The following is a 24,235-nucleotide window of genomic DNA, read 5'->3' on the forward strand; positions in this document are numbered from 1 at the left end:
CGCAATGGGGAAAAAAAAGTTCCGGTAAAACAGTGAAAATTATCGATAATTTTCACTGATAATTTTAACTGTTTGAACAGTGAAATTATCAGTTTTAATTCACTGATATTTCTCTAAAAACCACCGCAAAGCATAAAATAAATTTCAGTTATTAGGATTGATCGTTTTCCAGAAGCATTAACAAAAACAAACTTGCGCTCAATAGTTATTTTCATATCTTTAGTGTTGCATAAGGTGTATGCTTTGAAAATTGACTCTAAAATGATGGTAAGTGGCAAACATGATGATCAAGTGAGTAGCGTTCTGAGAAAACTGGGTATAATGCGTGTGCGTTAAGCGTCGTCCCGGATTAGCATGTTCAGTTTCCACCTAAATTGGATTTTTCCTAAGAAGAGACTTCATTTAAACGAAAAATGTCATAAAAGCTGAACGTGTCGTCCCTGATTAGCCTGTGCGGACTGTACCGACTTATCTGGGACGACACTTTACGCACATGCATTTTGCCCAGTTTTCTCAGAACACGACTCAAGTGGAAGCATGCTCATGTTTGTCCTCCATCTGATTGCAACACATTAAAAGCTTATTAACAATATTAAATCGCTCTCATAACCATAGCAACAGACTATTTTAATTAAGAAAATCACAGTTTTTAAAATATAATATATTGAATGTCATGGGTAAATTCACATTAATAATCAGTATCAATGTTCGTTTGAAATATTGTTTTATTCTCATAACAACAACAATCAAACTGAAATAAATTTATCACTCATTTGCAAGGAAATAAACAGCTTTTAAAAGACATTAACAATATCACAGTCCAAATTGTAGACATAATCCTCATACATAACAAGATTCAAGCAAGTGATATGAAGAACACAGACTGGAAAAGATAAACAGAGACTCACATACAACACGAGTTCAACAATGACATAGTAAGTTTGAAAAAGGCACCTTATTTAAGAATCAAGAACATGTGTTTATGCTTTGTTGTGTGCATCTACATATACTTATACATTATATATATACATACAATCTCCATCATCTTGTTACAAATATTGTCAATTTAACAAATAAATGTATCACCAACACCGACTAATTCACCTGTAAGTCGATATAAATCAGTAACAGTAAATTCCATCAAAAAAAATTACTAACAATGGAAATTATCTGATTTTCAATGCACGCATGTAAGATGTGAGATGTGATTATCTAATTTTACCCCTATGTATTTGCATGTATTTCATTTGAAAGCATGGTATTCATAATAAACAATATTAATATTGATAGTATTCATAGCATATAATGCACATCAACAATAACAACAATTTGAAAATATACATGTACCATAGACATTTCTGTTCACCATAAAGAAGCTGAACTTTTATTTATGATGCAATGCTAAAATTTCAATTTGACATGTTATAAGATTTTGAAAAAAAAATAGATCCTTAACATTGTTCAAAGTTCTACACACTACCATGCATATCATACCAAAAAAGTCCGTTTACAGTCAGGTATTTACAGTTTTGAGATACAAAAAAGTAGCCAACCACTATCAACAATACGCGTTTTATTTAGTTAATTCACATGCCTATAAAGTTTACTGAACAATCAATCAAGTTCCTTTTCTGCTGACTGAAGCATTTGTTTGGGAATATTAAAAGGCTCAAGAGTGACATGGGTTACAGTAAAGTATAAACATATGATTAAGAAATAATTGTTTGTTATTAATGTGTAAAACACCTTTAAATCCTTATGCTACAAACTTGAGTGTTACTCAATTTTGAAGATGGCAACGAACATATTAAGAAACTCGTTGCAAGTGTACTAATCCCATATATAACAATTATCCCAATTAAACCTATGATTTACACAAAATTTCAGTTTATGCAAAAAGAGTACCAGCCATTCATAGATTTTCTCATGTTTAACCATTTACATTTTGTACAAGAAGTTACTAAAACAATGTTTTTATGGAACGCCATAGCTGTCTAACGTTGTTACATTTCTTACTGTCTTCTTTACATGGTGTCTTATTATGTCAACCCGTCGCGATATCTTGTCAATATGTGGTGTTGACTTGTTAAAACACAGTCTTATTATGTCAAAACAATTACCATTCATATTGGCTTTAAAGTAGTTAATGGTAGAGTAGGTGATGATGCCGTCATTGGTAAATTTACATGTACTTAAGATTGTGGTGCGAGCGTAGTTTATTATGTATTATGTGAACAACATTTTTTGAATTGTTTAACCATTTTATGATGTATGATATCGTTTAGTGTTAATACTCCTAAAATTGATATTTTAAGCCAAGATTCAAGCGAATTAAGCTTTTATAAATGGGATATTGATAAAAAGGAGCAGTATTTGAATAGCATACATGATCAAATTTTTCAAATTAGCTTAAGAAATTTAGTAACTCAATTACATGATGTAAATGATATTTCTGGTATTGAACACAATTTAAATGCTTTTTTATCAACAGTTCAAAAAAAATATATGGGACTCTGTTTTAATCAAAATATAAATCATAATCATAACAAAACAGTATTATTGATTGTCAAAAAAAATTGTGGTTTGATGAGTAATGCGAAGAATGTAGGAACAGATTATACTCGTCCTTAAATAATTTTAGAGCTGACAAATCAGATCAAAATCGGTAAATAGGAAATGTATTTATGAGTAAGAGAAATCACTACAAATCTCGAAAAAGCTAGGTATAAAAACGCAAAATTGGTATTAGAGATAACATACACAATATAATTTAATCACTTTATTCAAACGTTTTATGCAGATGATATCGTTTTATTTGCTGATAATGAATGCAACCTGCAATTGGGACTCGATTCTTAAAAAAAACTATTATTGCGGCGAGTGTTGGAAACTTGTCGTCAACGTAAGAAAAACGAAAGTAGTGGTGTTTATGAAGGGGGGGGGGCTTTTAAAACAAAACATGAATTTCACTTACGATAATGAAGAGCTAGGGATCCTTAATCATTTGACATACTTAGGAATTACTTTTACATCAGGGGGATCCTTTAAAAAACATCGAAAATTTAAATGGCCAAGCTGCAAAGGCGATTTTTAAACTAAAACCATGTCTTTTAAAATTCCCTACTTTAACAATGAGTCACACAATTTAATTATATGATAAATTGATCGTTCCAGTTTTAAACTATGGATCTGAGATCTGGAGTTTTTCAAATGCTATGGTCTTAGACAGAACGCAATAACACTTATTTAAAAAATGTACTCGGAGTAAAACTGTCTACTTAGAATAATATTGTTTATGGTGAATTAGACCGAATGCCTTTAAACATTTTCATATGGTCAATATAAATACATTTTGGATCAAAATTACTTGTTTGTGTCATAATGATAAAACATATATCAAAATTGTCAATAATATGATGCTAATGATGGTCTTTTATTCCCGGAAAAAACAAACTGGGCTTTACAAGTGAAACGTTGATTATAAAACTTAGGATTTATGATGTTTGGCTATACAAAGAAGTTCAAAATACTGCCTTTTTACAACTGCAGATCATTTTTAAAAATACAAAAATTAAATGCCATATTTGGTATCAATGTTTTGCAACATGTTTTCTGTTATATAATCAGTTACCTTTATATAAGATGTATATCAATATGTAAAATGCTTTACAATAAAAATGAATTGTGTATAAAGAAGCGAATTTTTCCGTGTCCAACTTTCGCAAGGAGACAACTCGCGCACTTAATAGTAACAGATAAATATTTATGGAATTTATCTTGTGTTATTAATTTTTATTTCTATTGACATTTATCTGCACACAAATGTTCGGTATAATATAAGAAATAGAAAACCTCACTTTAGGCCCAATGGCCTTCGGCTTCGGTCCATATACTACTATTTGGGGCTGCCTGGCTGGTCACTATTCTGCCATAGGGCCCTCAGTGAGGTTTTCTATTTCTTAAATAAGCATACCAAAATTCTTTATAATAAAAACCATATACTGTCAATGAAGAAATGAATGTTATTCCCGAAGTAAAGCTAATTTCAATCATATAATATAATTGCATTCACCACCCTGTAGTGCATCAGGCACGAATACACATAGATTAACATATACAATGTTAAAACCTGATGTCAGTGTAGTATAACAAATAATTTCAGAACATACACAAACAACTCTGATACGCATGTAGTAAGAACAATAAATAAACAACGGTATAAACGGCAAAAGCATACTTTACACAAAAACATGTTCATCAAAATTTCATTATTTCGTATTGTTTCTAATTGCATCATTCTTTGGATGGAATAATTATTATTTATAAAACATATTTCTAATTAGCTAGAATTTGACGGGGTTAATACTAAAGAGCCATAAAACTAACACTAATCGCGAATTAGTGAGTCATTACGTATTTTAATTAAAATTTACCACTTTTGTTTCGTTATATGTTGTCTTGCAGCATACATTTATTAATAAGTACCTTAAAGTTCATAATTTGAAACAAGTGAATTGAACGGTCTAAAAACGATGTTTCGCTCAATGTGTATCGGTGTTTCCTTTTTAGAATATATCACTGATTCACAATGGTGTAACGTTCTGTTGAGCAGGTTGATAAGTTTCATTTTGGAAATGTGCGCTTATCTACAAAAAGCAAACATAGGCTTGAATTTTCTGCATGAATGAAATAGTATAACACATACAAGTTCACATCGAAAACATATATTTAATCGAGGCTCGATTGAAGCAGATATGGTTAAAATTCTTTGAATTAATTATTATTTATAAAATAGATTGTCCGAAAAAGCTTGCATTTGAGGAGATACATAATCAATGGACATAATACTATTCTAAATACTGAATGTGAAAGTTATTCATTGCATATATAAAGCAGTTACAGTCTCAGTTTGTTTCTCCGTTTTCTTACAGTATTCGTGTATATAAACAAGTCTTAAACTAAATGTAGCTTAATTTATACCTGTGCTCTTGTTTTTAGATATATCACTGGGTTTGACCTGCGAATCTCTTTGTCCAACATGTCAATTAGTCTTCCTCTTTGACTTTTACCCTTGTCTACAAACGACAAACACATGTTTTCATTTTCTACATGAATGGTGTTGTATATACGGGTAAAATATCACTTTCAAAAACATATATATTTAATAAACGCTTGATTTCCACATATATTATTAAAATTTGTTTAAAGTAGACAACTATGTCAAACATTCAAACGGCAACTAGTGTTTGACATGTTTAACTTGAACTTCACTTGATATATCCAGACATGTGCTATATATTTTACACAGTTTTCTAATTTAAGACATATTAAGAGTACTCGAAACTTGGCTCAGTTCTTAACTTCATGACATACATTATTAATAGTTGTATACAAATTACTTCTTTAAAATTAGCTTACACATGAACGGTATTTGTAATGCAAATGGGGACACAAATGTAATGGAGTATTTGCAAATTCCTGATATTAAGACGATCATAATAAAAGTACATTTACAAGGATTAATCATTTACCATGTTTTACAACAACAGACACAACATCGAACAGCATCAAACTAGTACAACTCTTTTCGATAAAAAATAAGGAGAATGAGATTTTGAATAAAGGCATGACCATATGTTTAGCATGAACACTGTCATTAATATAAAGAATGAGCTACAAAACCATAATGTAAAAACAATTTTAACAAGGGACAAAATTGTCACAAAACCAGGTTTTCATTGTGAAAAAAAAATCTGATAAAGGGAGAAAACTCAAACTGAACTTTTGAAATGACCAAAAAAAATTAACCCCCTTTGTAAGTTTTTTTTTTTTTTTTAAATCTATTTTTAGTCGTAGCGACCTTGACATTGGAGATATTGACGTGATTCTTTCGTGGGACACACCGTCCCATGATGGTGAACAAATGTGCCAAATGATTTTAAAATCTCACAATGAATGACATAGTTATGGCCAGGACAAGCTCATTTATGGCCATTTTTGACCTTTGAACTCAAAGTGTGACCTTGACCTTGGAGATATCGACGTAATTATTTCGCGCGACACACCGTCCAATGATGGTGAACAAATGTGCCAAATGATTTTAAAATCTGACGATGAACGACATAGTTATGGCTCGGACAAGCTCATTTATGGCCATTTTTGACCTTTGAACTCAAAGTGTGACCTTGACCTTGGAGATATCGACGTAATTATTTCGCGCGACACACCGTCCAATGATGGTGAACAAATGTGCCAAATGATTTTAAAATCTGACAATGAACGACATAGTTATGGCCCGGACAAGCTTATTCCGCCAGCCCGCCAGCCAGCCAGCCAGCCAGCCCGCCAGCCAGCCAGCCAGCCGCATTCGCCAATCTAATAACCAGTTTTTTCCTTCGGAAAACCTGGTTAAAAATAGTAAACCAGTCACTAATTCCGAGAATCGTTTCCCACAATATCCACCGTCTTTCAACGTGGGCATTTTCTAATAATGGTTACATTGGACACTTTTCAAATCTTATATAAACATGTACACTTATTAAAAGCAATAATGTAACAACTTACCATCATCAAAGTATATCAGTGATACTTTGAATTTGCGGAATTGTTCTTGTATTGCTTTAATAGACATGATCTCGTCAAACATTTTCTTGAACAACTGTCCTTGATCTAACACGGATGAAGACGCAATGTCGTTAAACTCTGTCTTCATCGTCTGAATGCATTTCATATATGCGCAATATCCAGCTAGGAAACACCGCTCAAACTGTGAATAAAACATTTACGTAGCTAAATTCATTCTGTCAAATTAGTTCAAACTACGTCAATAAACGTATGAGTATTTGAGCGGATATGAAACTAATGAAACATTTTATACTAGACGCATGCGTATACGTGTATAGACGTCGTATGCTGGTAAATAGTTTTATTTCAATTTGCAATCATAAATGAGTCTCTATTACAAGAACTTTACCGATATAGCCTAATGTGTTTCACCTTAATGCATTTGAACACTTCATCCAGAGTTATTGACCATATTGTTTTAAACACAAACGCACAAGGTAGCATCAGGCTCGATCGCCGATTTTTGTTCAATTAACAATATCGACTGCTTCATATGAATGATTATAATATAAGGTTATACAATGAATAAATATATTTTTAGGAATATGTAACTTACTTTTGTTTCAGCATTTGTGAATTTGAAGACATGCAAGGTGAAAGGTGAACAAGTCTGGTCGGAAATACTGATATCATCCAAAAGTTGCACCTGGCGATTACTGTCACTGAAATAAGTAAGTGAAAACGTTTCCTTTGCATTTACTTCAAATGACGAAAGAGTAGTCCATGAATATCAAAATAATCAATTTTCAAAAGTTAAATTAAACAAACACAATTGCATCGCATTTGTCTAAGCTGAAGATAACACGGATATCAAATCACTAATTCTATATAATAGGAATTTTAAAAAATACCATTTTTTTAAATCAAAGAGGACCAACATGGTCGTTAACGTGACTTCTTGGATCACATAATATACTTTGTACAAAAAGTAGTATTATTTGTGTAAACAGTGTATTCCAGCTACGCAAATGACGAAATGGCCTCTGTATACCATTTAGATGCATATGCTATGCATTTTACTTCATTTGACTTGCAGACAAAAAACAACATTGAACAGATAAAAGCGTCGAGTGAAATAGTTAAAATAAATGTTTTAAGTATAACTTAAAATTGCAACCAAAATTCCAATGTAAATACTATTAAAACAGCTGATCGTGTTATTGTATCTCTTGAGCTTATGATTAAGTTGTTGCACTGATTGAATCTAGTCTAAAAGCACAATGTCACCGCGTTTTTTTATAATGACTAATTTTTTCATGGAACTTAAGTAGGTTAGGAAGACCTTCAAGAATGTTACCTTATGCCATGATCTAATATTAATATATACGTTACGTAATATTTGCTCTTATAATTAAAACTTAACCTTTTAAAAATACTGCAATTTAAAACCCACAAGTGTGTTATTGCAAAACAACAACAGCAATTAAAAACTTCAAACACGCTAATTTTCGAACGTATAATATGATTGGCTTGAGGTCCTTGGTCAAGTTAGTTTTTGTTATTCGTGTTTAGTATACATAGCAAATGGAATGATTATTTCATGATCATTTTTCATAACATTGTGAACAAAACTTAAAATGAGAGAAAAGTTAAAAAAAAATGTTCGAGTCTATAGTTTGAGATATATGTATTACCGTTAAATCAATTTTACTACTAATTTAAAAAAATGTCTCATTTTAGTCCTCACAGAAATATGCTGCAACTGCAATCGGTATTTCGTTCAAATAATGCAGAGCGTTTAACCAACAGATTTGACCTATTAGATTGGATTTCAATATTTAAGCTGCATAAATCGTCAGCAAAAACCTGTATTAATAGTAAGCTTTGTAAGCTTAGCCAAAAATATAATTTTAGTTCTCAACTAGAAACATGTCTACAGCATGTTAATTAAAGGAATAATCTAACACCACCAATTTTATCTTTAGAAACATGCTAGTATTTATTTAATGAGTCATATTTTAAGGCTAGTAAAACGTACAGGACAAACACATAGAACACAACATTACACATTCCGTATAAAATTGAAGAAGTTGCGGCCACCGCCTAGACAAGGGAATACTTGATTGTTCTTCTAATGAATGTTTTCTTTACGAAACATTACATTAAATTACAGCGGTTAAGTGAGATGTTTACCAACAACAGTTATAATCGGTTTATGTACGAGCAGTGTGTTTTTTTTCACGGAATATTCAAAACCCTAATATGTAGTAACCATATCTTTTACATGCATCGATTTAGTGTTTGTCCAATGCCCGTCGCAATCGCGGATAAATTAACATCTATTACTTACATGTATTTTTTTAATTGTTTCAATAAGCCGTCGTAGTACAATGAAAATGTATTAATGGAAACAAAAAATATATTGAAAACATAATTGTATGCTATGTGTTTAAGTTAAATAATAGTTCAATACATGTGTACGCAGGCAGCACGCAGTTGGTTCATGTAAACGACGTCTACAAGTAGATTTACTTTCTCATTCATACACGAAATAAACAACATTAATGAACTAGAGCTTTGTCACAGACGTGACTTATACCATCACGTGCCGCATCGCCACAGACTATTTTGCATGCTGTCTTCATAAAAGAAGAGAATCTAATTTATGGCGATTTTTTAAGAATTATTATGCCATTATCATTTATGGCCATTTTGGCCTTTGAACTCAAAGTTTGACATTGACCTTGTAAATATCGATATAATTCTTTTGTGCGATTAATGATGATTAATAAATGATTTTAAAACGTCCCAAAAAATTTATGGCCCGGACAAGCTCATTTATGGCAATTTTTTACCTTTGAACTCAGTGTGACATTGACCTTGGAGATATCGACGTAATTCTTTCGCGCGACATACCGTCCAATGATGATGAGCAAATGTGCCAAATGATTTGAAAATCTCAAATTGAACAACATAGTTATATCCCGGACAAGCTCATTAATGGCAATGTTTGACCTTTGCACTCAAAGTGTGACCTTGACCTTGGAGATATCGACGTAATTCTTTCGCGCAACATACTGTCCAGTGATGGTGAACAAATGTACCAAATGATTTTTAAATCTCACAATTAACGACATAGTTATGGCTCGGACAAGCTCATGTTTTGCCTTATCTGACCTTTGAACTCAAAGTGTGACCTTGACATTGGAGATATCAACATAATTCTTTCGCGCGACACACCGTCGAATAATGGTGAACAAATGTGCCAAATGATATTAAAATCTCACAATGAACGACATAGTTATGGCCCGGACAAGCTCATGTATGGCCATTTTTGACCTTTGAACTCAAAGTGTGACCTTGACCTTTGATATATTGACGTAATTCGTTCGCGCGACACACCGTCCAATGATGTTGAACAAATGTGCCAAATTATTTTTAAAATCTCACAATAAATGACAAAGTTATGGCCCAGACAAGCTTATTTATGGCCATTTTTGACCTTTGAACTCAAATTGTGACCTTGACCTTTGAGATATTGACGTAATTCTGTCGCGCGACACACCGTCCAATGGTGAACAAAGGTGCCAAATGATTTTAAAATCTCACAATGAACAACATAGTTATTGCCCGGACAATATTTCGGGACAGACCGACAGACAGACCGACCGACCGCCAGACTGACCGACAAAGTGACTCTTATATAGCCCCCATTACCAATGGTAATGGGGGAATAAAAATGAACGAGTGACCAATAATATAATATATGTTTACCCATTTCTTCAAAAGTATTTAACTGAAGCATAAAGTTTTGTCAGAACTAACCCTTCGTTTGCCACTTCCGTCAACAGCCTTTCCAAGTCACAGGATTTCACCCAGACAATCATCAGTTTCTTGATACATCCGCACTTGATCGAATTATTATCAAGATAAGTTTCTATTTTGTCTTGAAAATTATTGTGATCATCTGAAAATTATATATATATAAATAATCATTCCGCTGCATTGATATCTGCCTGATATATCGCCGAGTGATATAATTTTTTTTATCATACCACCGCATTGATATCTGCTTGATATCCTGTTGCCTGATATCTTTTTTTATATCACGGTCAACAGGAAGTTCATATATCTGTCATGTGTGGAGGCAACTAAGACTTAATTAAAATGTTTCGTTCTATTGAAAAACTGAATCAGATTTATTAAAACAAACAATTTGATACCAAGAGGTAATACATTTAATCCGCAAACAGAAAAAACGTATTTTTCAAATATTAAGAATGAATAAGTACATGCTGATGACGTCATGTAACAAACGGACTACTTTTCTTTTGACACGCCTTCATATGCAAACATCAAAGGTCAAACGTTATGTCAAAAGTTCAGCAATTATTATAAACAGACCAAACAAATAAACTAAACAATAAAAAAGTAGTTCAAAATAAAATAGAAACACACTTCAAAATAAAACCTAATGTAATATGCATTAAATAATGATTAAATTTTAAATTATAAATTATTATTAAGATTGCCGCATTATCTGACTAACATAGACAAAAACTCTACACATACAACATTTTGGGTGCAACAATACCAAAATCACTCCAGAATACCATTTGGTTAAACAACTCCCTGCATTTCGGCCTACGAGGAACCCATGAGCAGTACACTTTTAGGTTAGCTAAATTATTACATGACAGACTTTCAGTGTTAAAATGAGAGTCTAAAATTTGATGATTTTTTGGGAATTAATATTTTTATATAATCCCGTATTAAACCAAATTAATTTATTTAACCTCAAACATCTTGAATTTCACATGAAACGTCCTGAATACTTACTTAAATATAATAAACACAACTTCTGATTATTATACCCATTTTTTTTAGATGGGGTGATGTTAAACGCAAGACAGATACTTCAGGAAATGAATTTCTGGAGTTCAATGAACGGCAGACAAAGACCCGAATTGGAGCAAATGCATCAGATGCCAGAAAAATTCATCCTAAGATGTTGTTCCTCCCCAAAAATAAGAAATAGGGACCCTATTTACATTTACAAACATTACAGTGATTAAAGTCCACCCGGCTTTAGCACTGATGATAGCTCATTCTTACTGGCAACAAAAACCGTGCCCTTAACTGACAGTTCTGATCAGTGGTACCTACAAAAGAAACTTGTTGAAAAAAAATTGCCAAGATGTTGAAAACTATGACCGGTTTTGAAAAAACATATGTAATCATTCTGCTAGAAAACGCCTTGTTCAAAAACTAAGGGATTCCAATATCGCACCCACCGAAATCATGCAAATAACAGGACACAAAAACGTACAGTCAATAATCAATTACAGTGAAAAATCTATCTCTATCTCTCGGTTAATGTCCAGATTTATCTGTATAGCTCTCCCATCATAGCCTTGAAGACAGCTATATACGTGGAAGTGACCACCTGTTCTGGGAGACCATTCCAGAGGCGTATTCCAGTTGGGAAAAAAGAAAACTGGTAGGCGTTGGCGTGGTTAATGGCACTATGTAGCAGTTTGCATGGCCTCTGGTGTGCACTCCTGCTGGTATAAGAACACTTCTGGCGTTGATGTCCACTAAGTTGTTAATGATCCTGTACATCATGACATCTTTGGGGCTTTAGCCGTTTGACGTCTGGATTCAAGTGATGTCCAACCGAGCTTGTTCATCATTGCAGAAATTTCCAAACAAACACAAAAAAGATATTCAAACCTTTTTGCATCACGTTCTACTGCAACTTCATCTGTTTCATGCACTTCTGTCAACACTTCCGAAATAAACATTTCTCTCCCCACCCACCCGGCAGTTTCACAAGCACAACTTCCTGGCCAAAATCCAATAAATGACATGTTTTTGGAGCTGTACTTAACGTGAAGAACCTCATATCTACGCACAACCACCACAGTAAACCAAACGCGCAGTATATATTCCAAATTGTAATAAAAACATCATTCTGTTCTTTACACGTGTTGACACACTGCGAAGACGTGAGCGACTGCACTGGCCTTGACATGTTACAACGGTTATCAAGTTTTGCCTTTAAAATGTGTAATATATGCTTTCATTTTGTGTTATAAAGTATTGATGCTTAAAGGTTTGTTGCAGAATTAAAGAAGAAAGAGAAAGAAACAGCGTTATTAAATCACAATAAATGGCGCTACTTTTCGTGTCGAGGAACATTGCTATTTTTAGACAAATGTATGCGCGATTAACGAATGCAGCGGCTCCAGGGCGTAGCGATTATTTTCCATTATTTCTTGAAAAACGGGGTGAGTGGTGTCAGTGGTATGATAAACAGAAAAACAGGTTACTGCCTGATCGTTTTGTAATATATCAGGCTCGGCACGAATAAAATAACGGATCGGCTTTGGCAGTAACCTGTTATTCTCTATATATCAGTTAAACAGAAAGGTGTTATATAAGTCAATGTTTGCAAGTAGTTGATATTAATATGAGTCAACTATAAAGTTATCGTTTTTTTTACAAAGGAATCAGATTCATCAGGTCGAACAATCTGATACCAATATGTTATATATTGTATACAAGTCAAGCAACATAAACATCAAAAACAAACAAGAATTAAGCGAATTACTTATGACGTCATAATTATCACACCAAACGTCAACAAGAGGGCCATGATGGCCCTGTATCGCTCCACTGTTTTTTATGCGAAAAAAACGCGCAATGCGCATGGGTTGAAATGTACTCAAGCATGTGACTTTCTCTGTCTATCCCTCGTCCCATTGGGCGCTTAAAGTTGGAAGGGTGAGCATTTTATATATGGAAAAAGTTACTACCGTGTTAACTAAATAGACTAAAAAGCCCGGGAATTGTTCCTTTGAAGCACAGTCCCATTGCTTATAACGTAGGTACATTTATCTCTCCAAAAGATATTGTCGTTCTTTCTATTTCACATATTTTTAGATGCTGAAGATCAAATATACGCATTTGATTTGAAACAGATTCACAAGACCCGTAGGAATCAAAATGCCTTAACCCTTTACCAAACGACACATTTTGGACTTTCCCAATTTGAAAAAGGTTGCAGACGAAAATAAAATTGTAATGGAATATTAAGGAAATAATAAGTTACGGTAGAAATAATTGTGATAAAAGGAGAAATTGCTCATCTTGAGCAATTTCTCATTTTATCATAATTTTTTATAAAGTCGTCAGCTATAAACCCGTAAAATCCTGTTGGTGTTTGGTTAGGGTTAATAATCTCTGGTTCCTTCTTAGAGCCTTTCACACATTTATAACAAATACAATAGTAGCATCTTTCTTTGTAAAGAATCATCTCACACAAGGGCTGTTTGTAAAACATGCATGCCCCCCCATATGGGCTGTCAGTTGTAGTGGCAGCCATTGAGTGAATACATATTTTGGCACTGTGACCTTGACCTTTGACCTAGTGACATGAAAATTAATAGGGTCCATCTGTGAGTCATGATTAATGTACCTATGACGTTTCATGATCGTAGGCGTAAGCTTTCTTTAGTTATCATCCGGAAACCATTTTTGTGTGTGAAGTCACCGTGACCTTGACCTTTGACATAGTGACGTGAAAGTCAATAGGGGTCATCTGCGAGTTATGATAAATGTACCTATGAAGTTTCATGATCCTAGGCGTAAGGGTTCTTGATTTATAATCTGGAAACCATTTTCTAAGTTGAGTCACCGTGACCTTTGACCTAGTGACCTGAAAATCAATAGGGGTAATCTGCGAGTCATGATCCATGTACCTATGAAGTTTCATGATCCTAGGAATAAGCGTTTTTGAGTTATCATCCAGAAAACATTTTACTTTATCGGGTCACAGTGACCTTGACCTTTCACCTGATAATAAATAGGGGTCATCTGCGAATCATGATCAATGCAACTATGAAGTTTCATGATCCTAGGCATAAAACGTTCTTGAGTTATCATCCGGAAACCATTTTACTATTTCCCGTCACCGTGACCTTGACATTTGACGTAGTGACCTAAAAATCAATAGGGTTCATCTGCGAGTCATGATCAATGTACCTATCAAGTTTCATGATCATAGGCATAAGCGTTCTTGAGTTATCATCCGGAAAACATTTTACTATTTCGGGTCACCGTGACCTTGACCTTTGACCTAGTGACTTCAACATCAGCAGGGGTCATCTGCGAGTCATGATCAATGTACCTTTGAAGTGTCATGATCCTAGGCCTAAGCGTTCTTGAGTTATCATCCAGAAACCATCTGGTGGACGGACATACGGATGACGGACGGACCGACATGTGCAAAACAATAAACACCCTCTTCTTCGAAGAGGGGCATACATATAATTAACAACCCACACATCCCTTAGACCAACAGGCCTGAGAATATTATGATAATCTAAAGATTATTTCTTATATTTATAAATGTATTTAATTAAGTAATACATATGACTTCTAAGATCAATTCATAACTTATATTAAGAAAATTATAAAATGATCAGAAATTTATATAGATCGTTGAGCAATTGACAATCATATCTCCACAATTCATGAGTCGCAATTCACAAATGGAACAATGAATCATTAGTTATTAAAAAGCAGCATATAGACAGTTAAGAACATTGCACTTCATTAATTCCAACACCTTCTCTTATATACAAAGTTTGAGCTTACAATGCAGAATCATATATTGACTTTTATGGAAATAATTATGTTCATGGAAGTTGTGTTTTAAAATCAATAAGATATTATTAAACTGGTTTAAACACTACAAAAAAGACATTAAATAAACATGTCATCCGAAATTTTTTTATCCGGATATATGGTCACTTTCGACATATTTAAATAAATCCCGACTTTTTTCAGTTTATAAGAAAAACATTCAGAACACATGTTCTTACTTCAATTCTTTTGTAAGCAGTCACTATCTGATCTAAAATGGCACTAAAAATGACAGGGTTTTATCTCATGTTTACAAGATGTTGTTGTTGTTGTTGGTCACAGCCACACGGCCGCAGTAATCTCCCCTGGTAAACGTCATATGTTCAGTTTTGTGACCTCCCGGGACAGGGTCAAATTTGAGCCCTGGGGAATAATTTGAACAAATTTGGTAGAGAAACATACCAAATTTAGTAGCCCTAGGCTCTATAATTAAGAACAAGAAGATGTTTGAAGTTTGCACAAAATAGGCCTTATTTAAGCATATGTTCATTTTTGTGACCCCTGGGGCAAGGTCAAATTTGTTCCCAGGGGCATAATTTGAAAAAACTAAGGATATAACTATTAGATGTCAATACCTACCAAATTTGATAGAAATAGGCCCAATGGTTATGGACAAGAAGATTTTTATAGTTTGCACAAAATGGGCCCAATATAAGCATATGTTCAATTTTGTGACCCCTGGGGAACGGTCAAATTTGAGCCCAGGGGCTAAATTTTTACAAACTTGGTGAGGACTATAAGATGTCATTACATACCAAATTTGGTAGCCCTATGCCATACGGTTATGGACTAGAAGATTTTTAAAGTTTGCACAAAATAGGACTTATATAAGCAAATTTTCGATTTTTTGACCCCCCAGGGCGGTGTCAAATTTGACCCCAGGGGCATAATTTGAACAAACTTGGTAGAGGACTATTAGATGTCACTACATACAAAATTTGGTAGCCCTAGGCCCAATGGTTATTGACAAGAATTTTTTAAAAGTTTTCACAAAATAGGCCTTATATAAGCAAATTTTCAATTTTTTGACCCCCCCGGAGTAGGGTCAAATTTGATCCCAGGGGCTTAATTTGAAAAAACTTGGTAGAGGACAATAAGATGTCACTACATACCAAATTTGGTAGCCCTAGGCCCAATGGTTATGGACAAGAAGATTTTTAAAGTTTGCACAAAATAGGCCTTATTAAAGCAAATGTTTAATTTTTTGACCCCCGGGGCAGGGTCAAATGTGACCCCAGGGGCATAATTTGAACAAACTTGGTAGAAGACTATAAGATGTCACTACATAGCAAATTTGGTAGCCCTAGGCCCATTGGTTATGGTTAAAAAGATTTTAAAAGTTTGCACAAAGTAGGCCCTATATAAGCAAATTTTCTATTTTTTACCCCCCCCCGGGGCAGGGTCGAATTTGACCCCAGAGGCATAATTTGAACAAACTTGGTAGAGGACTATAAGATGTCACTACATAGAAAATTTGGTAGCCCTAGGCCCAATGGTTATGGACAAGAAGATTTTTAAAATTTGCACAAAATAGGCCTTATAAAAGCAAATTTTCAATTTGTTAACCCCCCGGGGCAGGTTCAAATTTGACCCCAGGGGCATAGTTTGAACACACTTGGTAGAAAACTATAAGATGTCACTACATAGCAAATTTGATAGCCCTAGGCCCAATGATTATGGACAAGAAGATTTTTAAAGTTTGCACAAAATAGGCCTTATATAGCAAATTTTCAATTTTTTAACCCCCCGGGGCAGGGTAAAATTTGACCCCAGGGGCATAATTTGAACAAACTTGGTAGAGGACTATAAGATGTCACTACATACCAAATTTGGTAGCCCTACGCCATACGGTTATGGACAAGAAGATTTATAAAGTTTGCACAAAATAGGCCTTATATAAGCAAATTTTCAATTTTTTGACCCCCCGGGGCAGGGTCAAATTTAACCCCAGGGGCATAATTTGAACAAACTTGGTAGAGGACTATAAAATGTCACTACATACCAAGTTTGGTAGCCCTAGGCCCAATGGTTCTTGACAAGAAGATTTATAAAGTTTGCACAAAATAGGCCTTATATAAGCAAATTTTCAATTTTTTGACCCCCAGGGGCAAAGTCAAATTTGACCCCAGGGGCATCATTTGAACAAATTTGAAAGAGGTTCACCACAGGAACATTCCTGAGAAATTTCATCAGAATTGGACCAGTAGTTTAGGAGAAGAAGATGTTTTAAGAAAAAGTTAACGCACGCACGCACGCACGCAGCACGCACGCACGCACACACGACGGACACAGGACCATGACATAAGCCCCGCTGGCCTTTGGACAGTGGAGCTAAAAACCCGACTTTTTTCAGTTTATAAGAAAAGCATTCATAACACATGTTCTTACTTCAACGCCTTTGTAAGCAGACACCATCTGACCTAATATGGAACTAAAAAATGACAGGGTTTAATCTCATGTTTACAACATGCTGATGTTGTTGTTGGTCATAGCCAAGAGGCCGCAGTAATCTCCACTAGTAAACATCATATGTTCAGTTTTGTGACCCCCAGGGCCGGGTCAAATTTGAGCCCAGGGGAATAATTTGAACAAATTTGGTAGAGGACTATTAGATATCACTACATACCAAATTTAGTAGCCCTAGGCTCTATAATTAAGAACAAGAAGATTTTTGAAGTTTGCACAAAATAGGCCTTATTTAAGCATATGTTCATTTTTGTGACCCCTGGGGCAAGGTCAAAATTGTTCCCAGGGGCATAATTTGAAAAAACTAAGTAGAGAACTATTAGATGTCACTACCTACCAACTTTGATAGAAATAGACCCAATTGTCATTGATAGCCCTATGCCATACGGTAATGGACTAGAAGATTTTTAAAGTTTGCACAAATAGAACTTATTTAAGCAAATTTTCGATGTTTTTGACCCCGCCCTTTGACCCAAGGGGCATAATTTGAAAAAACTTGGTAGAGGACTATTAGATGTCACTACATACCAAATTTGGAAGCCCTAGGCCCAATGGTTATGGACAAGAAGATTTTTAAAGTTTTCACAAAATAGGCCTTATATAAGCAAATTTTCAATTTTTTGTCCCCCCGGGGCAGGGTCAAATTTGACTCAGGGGCTTTATTTGAACAAACTTAGTAGAGGACAATAAGATGTCACTACATACCAAATTTGGTAGCCCTTGGCCCAATGGTTATGGACAAGAAGATTTTTAAAGTTTTCACAAAATAGGCCTTATATAAGCAAATGTTCAATTTTTTGACCCCCCCCGGGGCAGGTTCAAATGTGACCCCAGGGGCATAATTTGAACAAACTTGGTAGAAGACTATACGATGTCACTACATAGAAAATTTGGTAGCCCTAGGCCCAATGGTTATGGACAAGAAGATTTTTAAAGTTTGCACAAAATAGGCCTTATGTAAGCAAATTTTCAATTTTTAACCCCCCGGGGCAGGTTCAAATTTGACCCCAGGGTAGAAAACTATAAGATGTCACTACATAGCAAATTTGGTAGCCCTAGGCCCAATGGTTATGGACAAGAAGATATTTAATGTTTGCACAAACTGGCCTTATATAGCAAATTTTCAATTTTTTAACCCCCCGGGGCAGGGTAAAATTTGACCCCAGGGGCATAATTTGAACAAACTTGGTAGAGGACTATAAGATGTCACTACATACCAAGTTTGGTAGCCCTAGGCCCAATGGTTCTTGACAAGAAGATTTATAAAGTTTGCACAAAATAGGCCTTATATAAGCAAATTTTCAATTTTTTGACCCCCAGGGGCAAAGTCAAATTTGACCCAAGGTGCATAATTTGAACAAATTTGAAAGAGGTTCACCACAGGAACATTCCTGAGAAATTTCATCAGAATTGGACCAGTAGTTTAGGAGAAGAAGATGTTTAAAGAAAAAGTTAACGCACGCACGCACGGACGCACGCACGGACGCACACACGACGGACACAGGACCATGACATACGCCCCGCTGGCCTTTGGCCAGTGGAGCTAAAAATCATGTTTATTCCCGCAAAAAAAATCAGCGTCGTAGCGATTATTTGTTACTATTTCTTATAAAATGGGAGATGTAGAGGTCTTATAAACAGAAAAAAGATAACTGCCCAATCTTTTTGTAATATATAAGGCTCGGTAGGAATAAATTAACGGTTCGGCAAGCCTCGCTATTAATTGTATTTTAAGCCTCGCCTGATATATAACAAAACGATCAGGCAGTAACCTGTTATAATCTCTCTCTCAGGTTTGGGTTACTAAACATTATATATTATTAATTACGATTCAGATTCGGCATCAGGTAGTTTAGCACGTAGTCCCATGCTAAGCCAGGAATCACGTCCCTTACTGTTGGGTGTCTTGCTGATCTCACCTATTGAATGAAACGTAAGTATTGATGAATACAAACAATATGTGAACATTCTTAAAGAACGGAGAACAACGTACGCGTATTGAGATGCATGCAAATAACCTACATGCAATAACTTTTAAGCAAACAACTCATGTACAGCTAGATCTGCGCAAATACCCAATTGAACTGGTGACACATCGCGTTAAGCAGAATCTTAAAACCGACGCATTTCTAATATAAACTGATAGATAATACAGCCCCTTAAATAAGATAGCATTCGCGTCATGACTACGAGGTTATTTATGTATTTCAATAGCCCTATCGCAACTTACATACACACATACACACGTAGAACAAAAAACATGCCAAAAACTATAACCAAAATAAACAGAACTCACCGAATGGTCAACGCGGATCAAAGAATTGGAGTTTTATGGCGCAAAAACCTCACACTTGACCCATTTTTATTTGTAAAGTAATTGAGTACATTCTAAAAAAACATCACATGCATCACAATTTAAATCAACCTGCAATATAAGGTACGTTGTGTTTGTTACAATTGAACTATTCAATAGTCGAATGCTAACCAGATAACTAATAATGGTACTGTTTTAGACACGATTCAATTTATCCCTTTTTAGCTGTGCAAGATATTAATACATTTAATCACATGACTGTTGTTTATAAAAACAGTTTAGTATGCGACATAATTAAAATTTAACATAAATCAGTCGAACCCCATAGGCTTCATATACTATCTGTTTTAGCCTTTTGTTCAAACATTAATATTAATGATAACACACGTTTGATGAAGATGGAATGAAAACTACTTGAATTAGAGAGAGCGGACACCATGCTCAATGTTTAAAACGCACTAAGTGGCCCCGTGACCTAGTTTATAACCCGGCATGAACCATATTCTAACTTGACCTAGACATCATCTAGATACAACTTCTTACCAAGTTTTGTGAAGATGGGATAAAAACTACTAGAATTAAAGAGCGGACACCATGCCCAAATGTTTAAAACGCACTAAGTGACCCGTGACCTACTTTATGTCCCATCATGTCATGTTATTCAACTGACCGGAACCATTTTCGAACTCAACTCTCATATCAAGGAAACAAATGTTCTGACCAAATATCATGGAAATTGGGCCAAAAATGTGAATTCTAGAGTGTTCACATGTTTTCACTATATACATATAGAGAAAAATGCCCCGCCCACTGGCGGCCATGTGTTTTCACCGATCTGAAGAATTTTCAAACTCGTCCGAGATATCAATAAAACCAATGTTTTGACCAACTTTCATGATGATTGGGAAATAATTGTGACTTTGAGAGTGTTTACAAGGTTTCTCTATAGCCAAATAAGGAAAATTGCCCCCCCGGAAGCCATGTTATTCAACTGACCGGAACCATTTTCAAACTCAACTCTCATATCAAGGAAACAAATGTTCTAACCAAATTTCATGAAAATTGGGCCAAAAATGTGACTTCTAGAGTGTTCACATGTTTTTACTATATACATATAGAGAAAAATGCCCCGCCCACTGGCGGCCATGTTTTTTCCGAGATATCAATAAAACCAAAGTTTTCACCAACTTACATGATGATTAGGCACAAATTGTGACTTCTAGAGTGTTTACAAGGTTTCTCTATAGCCAACTAAGGAAAACTGCCCCGCCCACTGGCGGCCATGTTTTTCAACGGTCCGGAACCACTTTTGAACTCGACCAACATATCATTTAGGCAAACTTTTTGACAAAGTTACATGAAGATTGGGCATGGAATGTGACTTCTACAGTGTATACAAGGTTTTTCTTTTTTTTTACCTAGTGACCTCGTTTTTGACCCAGCATGACCCAGTTTCGAACTTGATCGAGATATCATTGGGACAAATCTTCTGACTAAAATGCATGAAGATCGGACATAAAATGTGGCCTCTAGAGTGTTTACAAACCAAATGTGGACGACGGACGGACGGAAGACGGACAAAGACCGGTCACAAAAGCTCACCTGAGCAATCAGGTGAACTAAAAAAAACATCGAACCTCGAATAACAAGTAACACATAAATGATACACACAACTACACTGTATTATTATGAAAACATAAATAGTCAAAGGGGAGTAACTACTGTAAACGTAAATGCAATATTTAGAAGTTGTCTCACATGTTACATGACCTTAATTCATGATTGTTTACGATATAAATATAAGGAAAACTGCCCCATCCCCCTTGCAACCATGTTTTTCAACGGACCGGAACCATTTTTAAACGTAACTCACGTATCTAGGAAACAAACGTTCTGACAAAAATTCCTGTAGATTGGACCAAAACTGTGACTTCTAGAGTGTTCACATGTTTTCACTATATACATATAGAGAAAACTGCTCACCCCCTGGCGGCCATGTTTTTTTCACCGATCTGGACCATTTTCGAACATGTCCGAGATATCAATAAAACCAATGTTTTGGTTAAGTTTCATGATGATTGTCAAAAAATGTGACTTCTAGAGTGTTAACAAGATTTCTCTATAGCCAAATAAGAAAAACTGCCCGCCCACTGGCGGCCATGTTTTTCAACGGACCGGAACCACTTTTAAACTCAACCAACATATCATTAAGACAAACATTTTGACAAAGTTACATGAAGATTGTGCATGAAATGTGACTTCTACAGTGTTTACCAGTTTTTTTTGTGTTTTTTTTACCTAGTGACCTAGTTTTAGACCGGGCACGACCCAGTTTCGAACTCGACCGAGTTTTCATTAGGACGAACATTATGACAAAGTTTCATGAAGATCGGCAAATAAATGTGGCCTCTAGAGTGTTAACGAACAAATGTGGACGGACGGACAGACAACGGACAACGACCGGTCACAAAAGCTCACCTGAGCAATCAGGTGAGCTAAAAGATGACTGAAAACATTGATTTATCAACAAGTTTGAAATTTATATTTACACAAAACTAAAATAAAAATAGACCATTTCAATTATCGTTATATAATTTGTCGAAACACAGATAAATTTTCAAGATTACCGGTGTTGTGGATAATATAGCGTTTTCTTCAAGAGCACCGACGGGTTTCTTTTGCGGAGCAACTGATTTATTAGCAGCCACCTCCACGACAGGGGCAATGTCCGCTTCGAATACAGCAAGGCATAGACACATTATACATGTGATGCATGAATACCACTTATTTCAAACATAGCTCGCAACGAACGTTTGTAAAATTAATTTGTACACTAGACAGGATGTTGTATGACTTTAATGGAACTTTGAGTGAATCTTACATTTAACTAACCCTTTATACGTGTTTTCATGGGATGATATCCGCGCACATTTTATTTGTCAAATACATGCATTTACCTTCTGTTACCGATCCCTGGCCTGATGCTGTATTAAATACCTGTTTAAAGATAAAATTGCAAATGAGGTATAGAAAAATGTCCAATGAAAGTTGTTGACATCCCATAAAGTAGTGGTCGTTCAAAAGTTGAAATAAAATGAGCAAATGGGAAACATTAACTCATTATGCTCTACAAACTAAGTGAGTAGTGTCAAAACAAGAATCGTTACCATATGATATGACATATTATATATATATATATATATATATATATATATATATATATATATATATATATATATATATATATATATATATATATATATATATATATATATATATATATATTAGGGATGGCATCGAATACCAAGATCGGTATTCGAATGTTCGCAAATTCATTCAATCGAATATTCGAATATTCGCATAAAACGGCTGGATTGATTTTACCTTGTTATGTGTTAATTTCCATTGCTTTAAATGCTTTAAATGTTTTCACATAACTCGATGTCAATGACCCCTTTATGTTCAAATAAAGCCTAAACGCAGTACTGGGGATTTATTTAAATATCATAATTAGTGTTCGGTATGATTAAATAAATATCATACAATATTTGAGGGTAAAGTTAACGTCCCGATTTCCCAAAAAAAGTGATGGTAATCTCGGCCTTCGGCTCCAGCTCAAATCCATTCATTCTTGGTTCAGTATTTAAATTAATCTCAGATGTCTTTGATATTTATATATTTTATGATGTCACGTTAAAATGCTTTTTTTAACAATACATGTACATAAGTATTGGTACTTTTATTTCACAAATAAATATACAATATTTCAATACTGTGGTGTATCACTCGAGCGCAATGCTACTTTGTACAATCAACGAGATTTATACAATTTATCAGAATACTATACTACGTTTACGTTTAGTTACTGTCACTATCATTAAATCGGTCCATTTGTCATAGGCGGGCTAAAGAATGATACAAACAAGAAATGTGTTTGTCAGAAACACTATGTCCCCTTTTGCGCCGCTTTGACTTTTTTCTTTGACCTTGAAGGATGACCTTGACCTTCCACCACTCAAAATGTGCAGCTCCATGAGATACACATGCATGCCACATATGAAGTTGCAATCTTCAATTTTGCAAAAGTTATGGCAAATGTTAAAGTTTGACCAAATAGACCAACGTACAGACCAACCGACAGGACAAAAACAATATGTACCCCACTATAGTGGTGGCGGACAT

At 34.8% G+C, this 24,235-nt stretch overlaps 1 protein-coding gene across 1 annotated transcript; it reads right to left on the reverse strand.

The window, feature by feature from the left end:
• Nucleotides 1-707: 707 nt before the first annotated feature.
• On the reverse strand, nt 708-23,050 carry LOC127836290 (uncharacterized). The gene is made up of 8 exons (XM_052362795.1): nt 23,011-23,050; nt 22,681-22,784; nt 19,568-19,658; nt 10,390-10,531; nt 7,181-7,286; nt 6,565-6,766; nt 4,981-5,075; nt 708-4,646 (listed from the first exon to the last, which is right to left on the reverse strand). Exons 3-8 carry the CDS (start codon nt 19,581-19,583, stop codon nt 4,584-4,586), a joined length of 624 nt encoding a protein of 207 aa, XP_052218755.1. The 5' UTR covers nt 19,584-19,658; nt 22,681-22,784; nt 23,011-23,050; the 3' UTR covers nt 708-4,583.
• Between the last annotated feature and the right edge of the window lie 1,185 nt (nt 23,051-24,235).

The sequence above is a fragment of the Dreissena polymorpha genome, chromosome 6 (assembly GCF_020536995.1).
Source record: "Dreissena polymorpha isolate Duluth1 chromosome 6, UMN_Dpol_1.0, whole genome shotgun sequence".
Lineage (NCBI taxonomy): Eukaryota > Metazoa > Mollusca > Bivalvia > Myida > Dreissenidae > Dreissena > Dreissena polymorpha.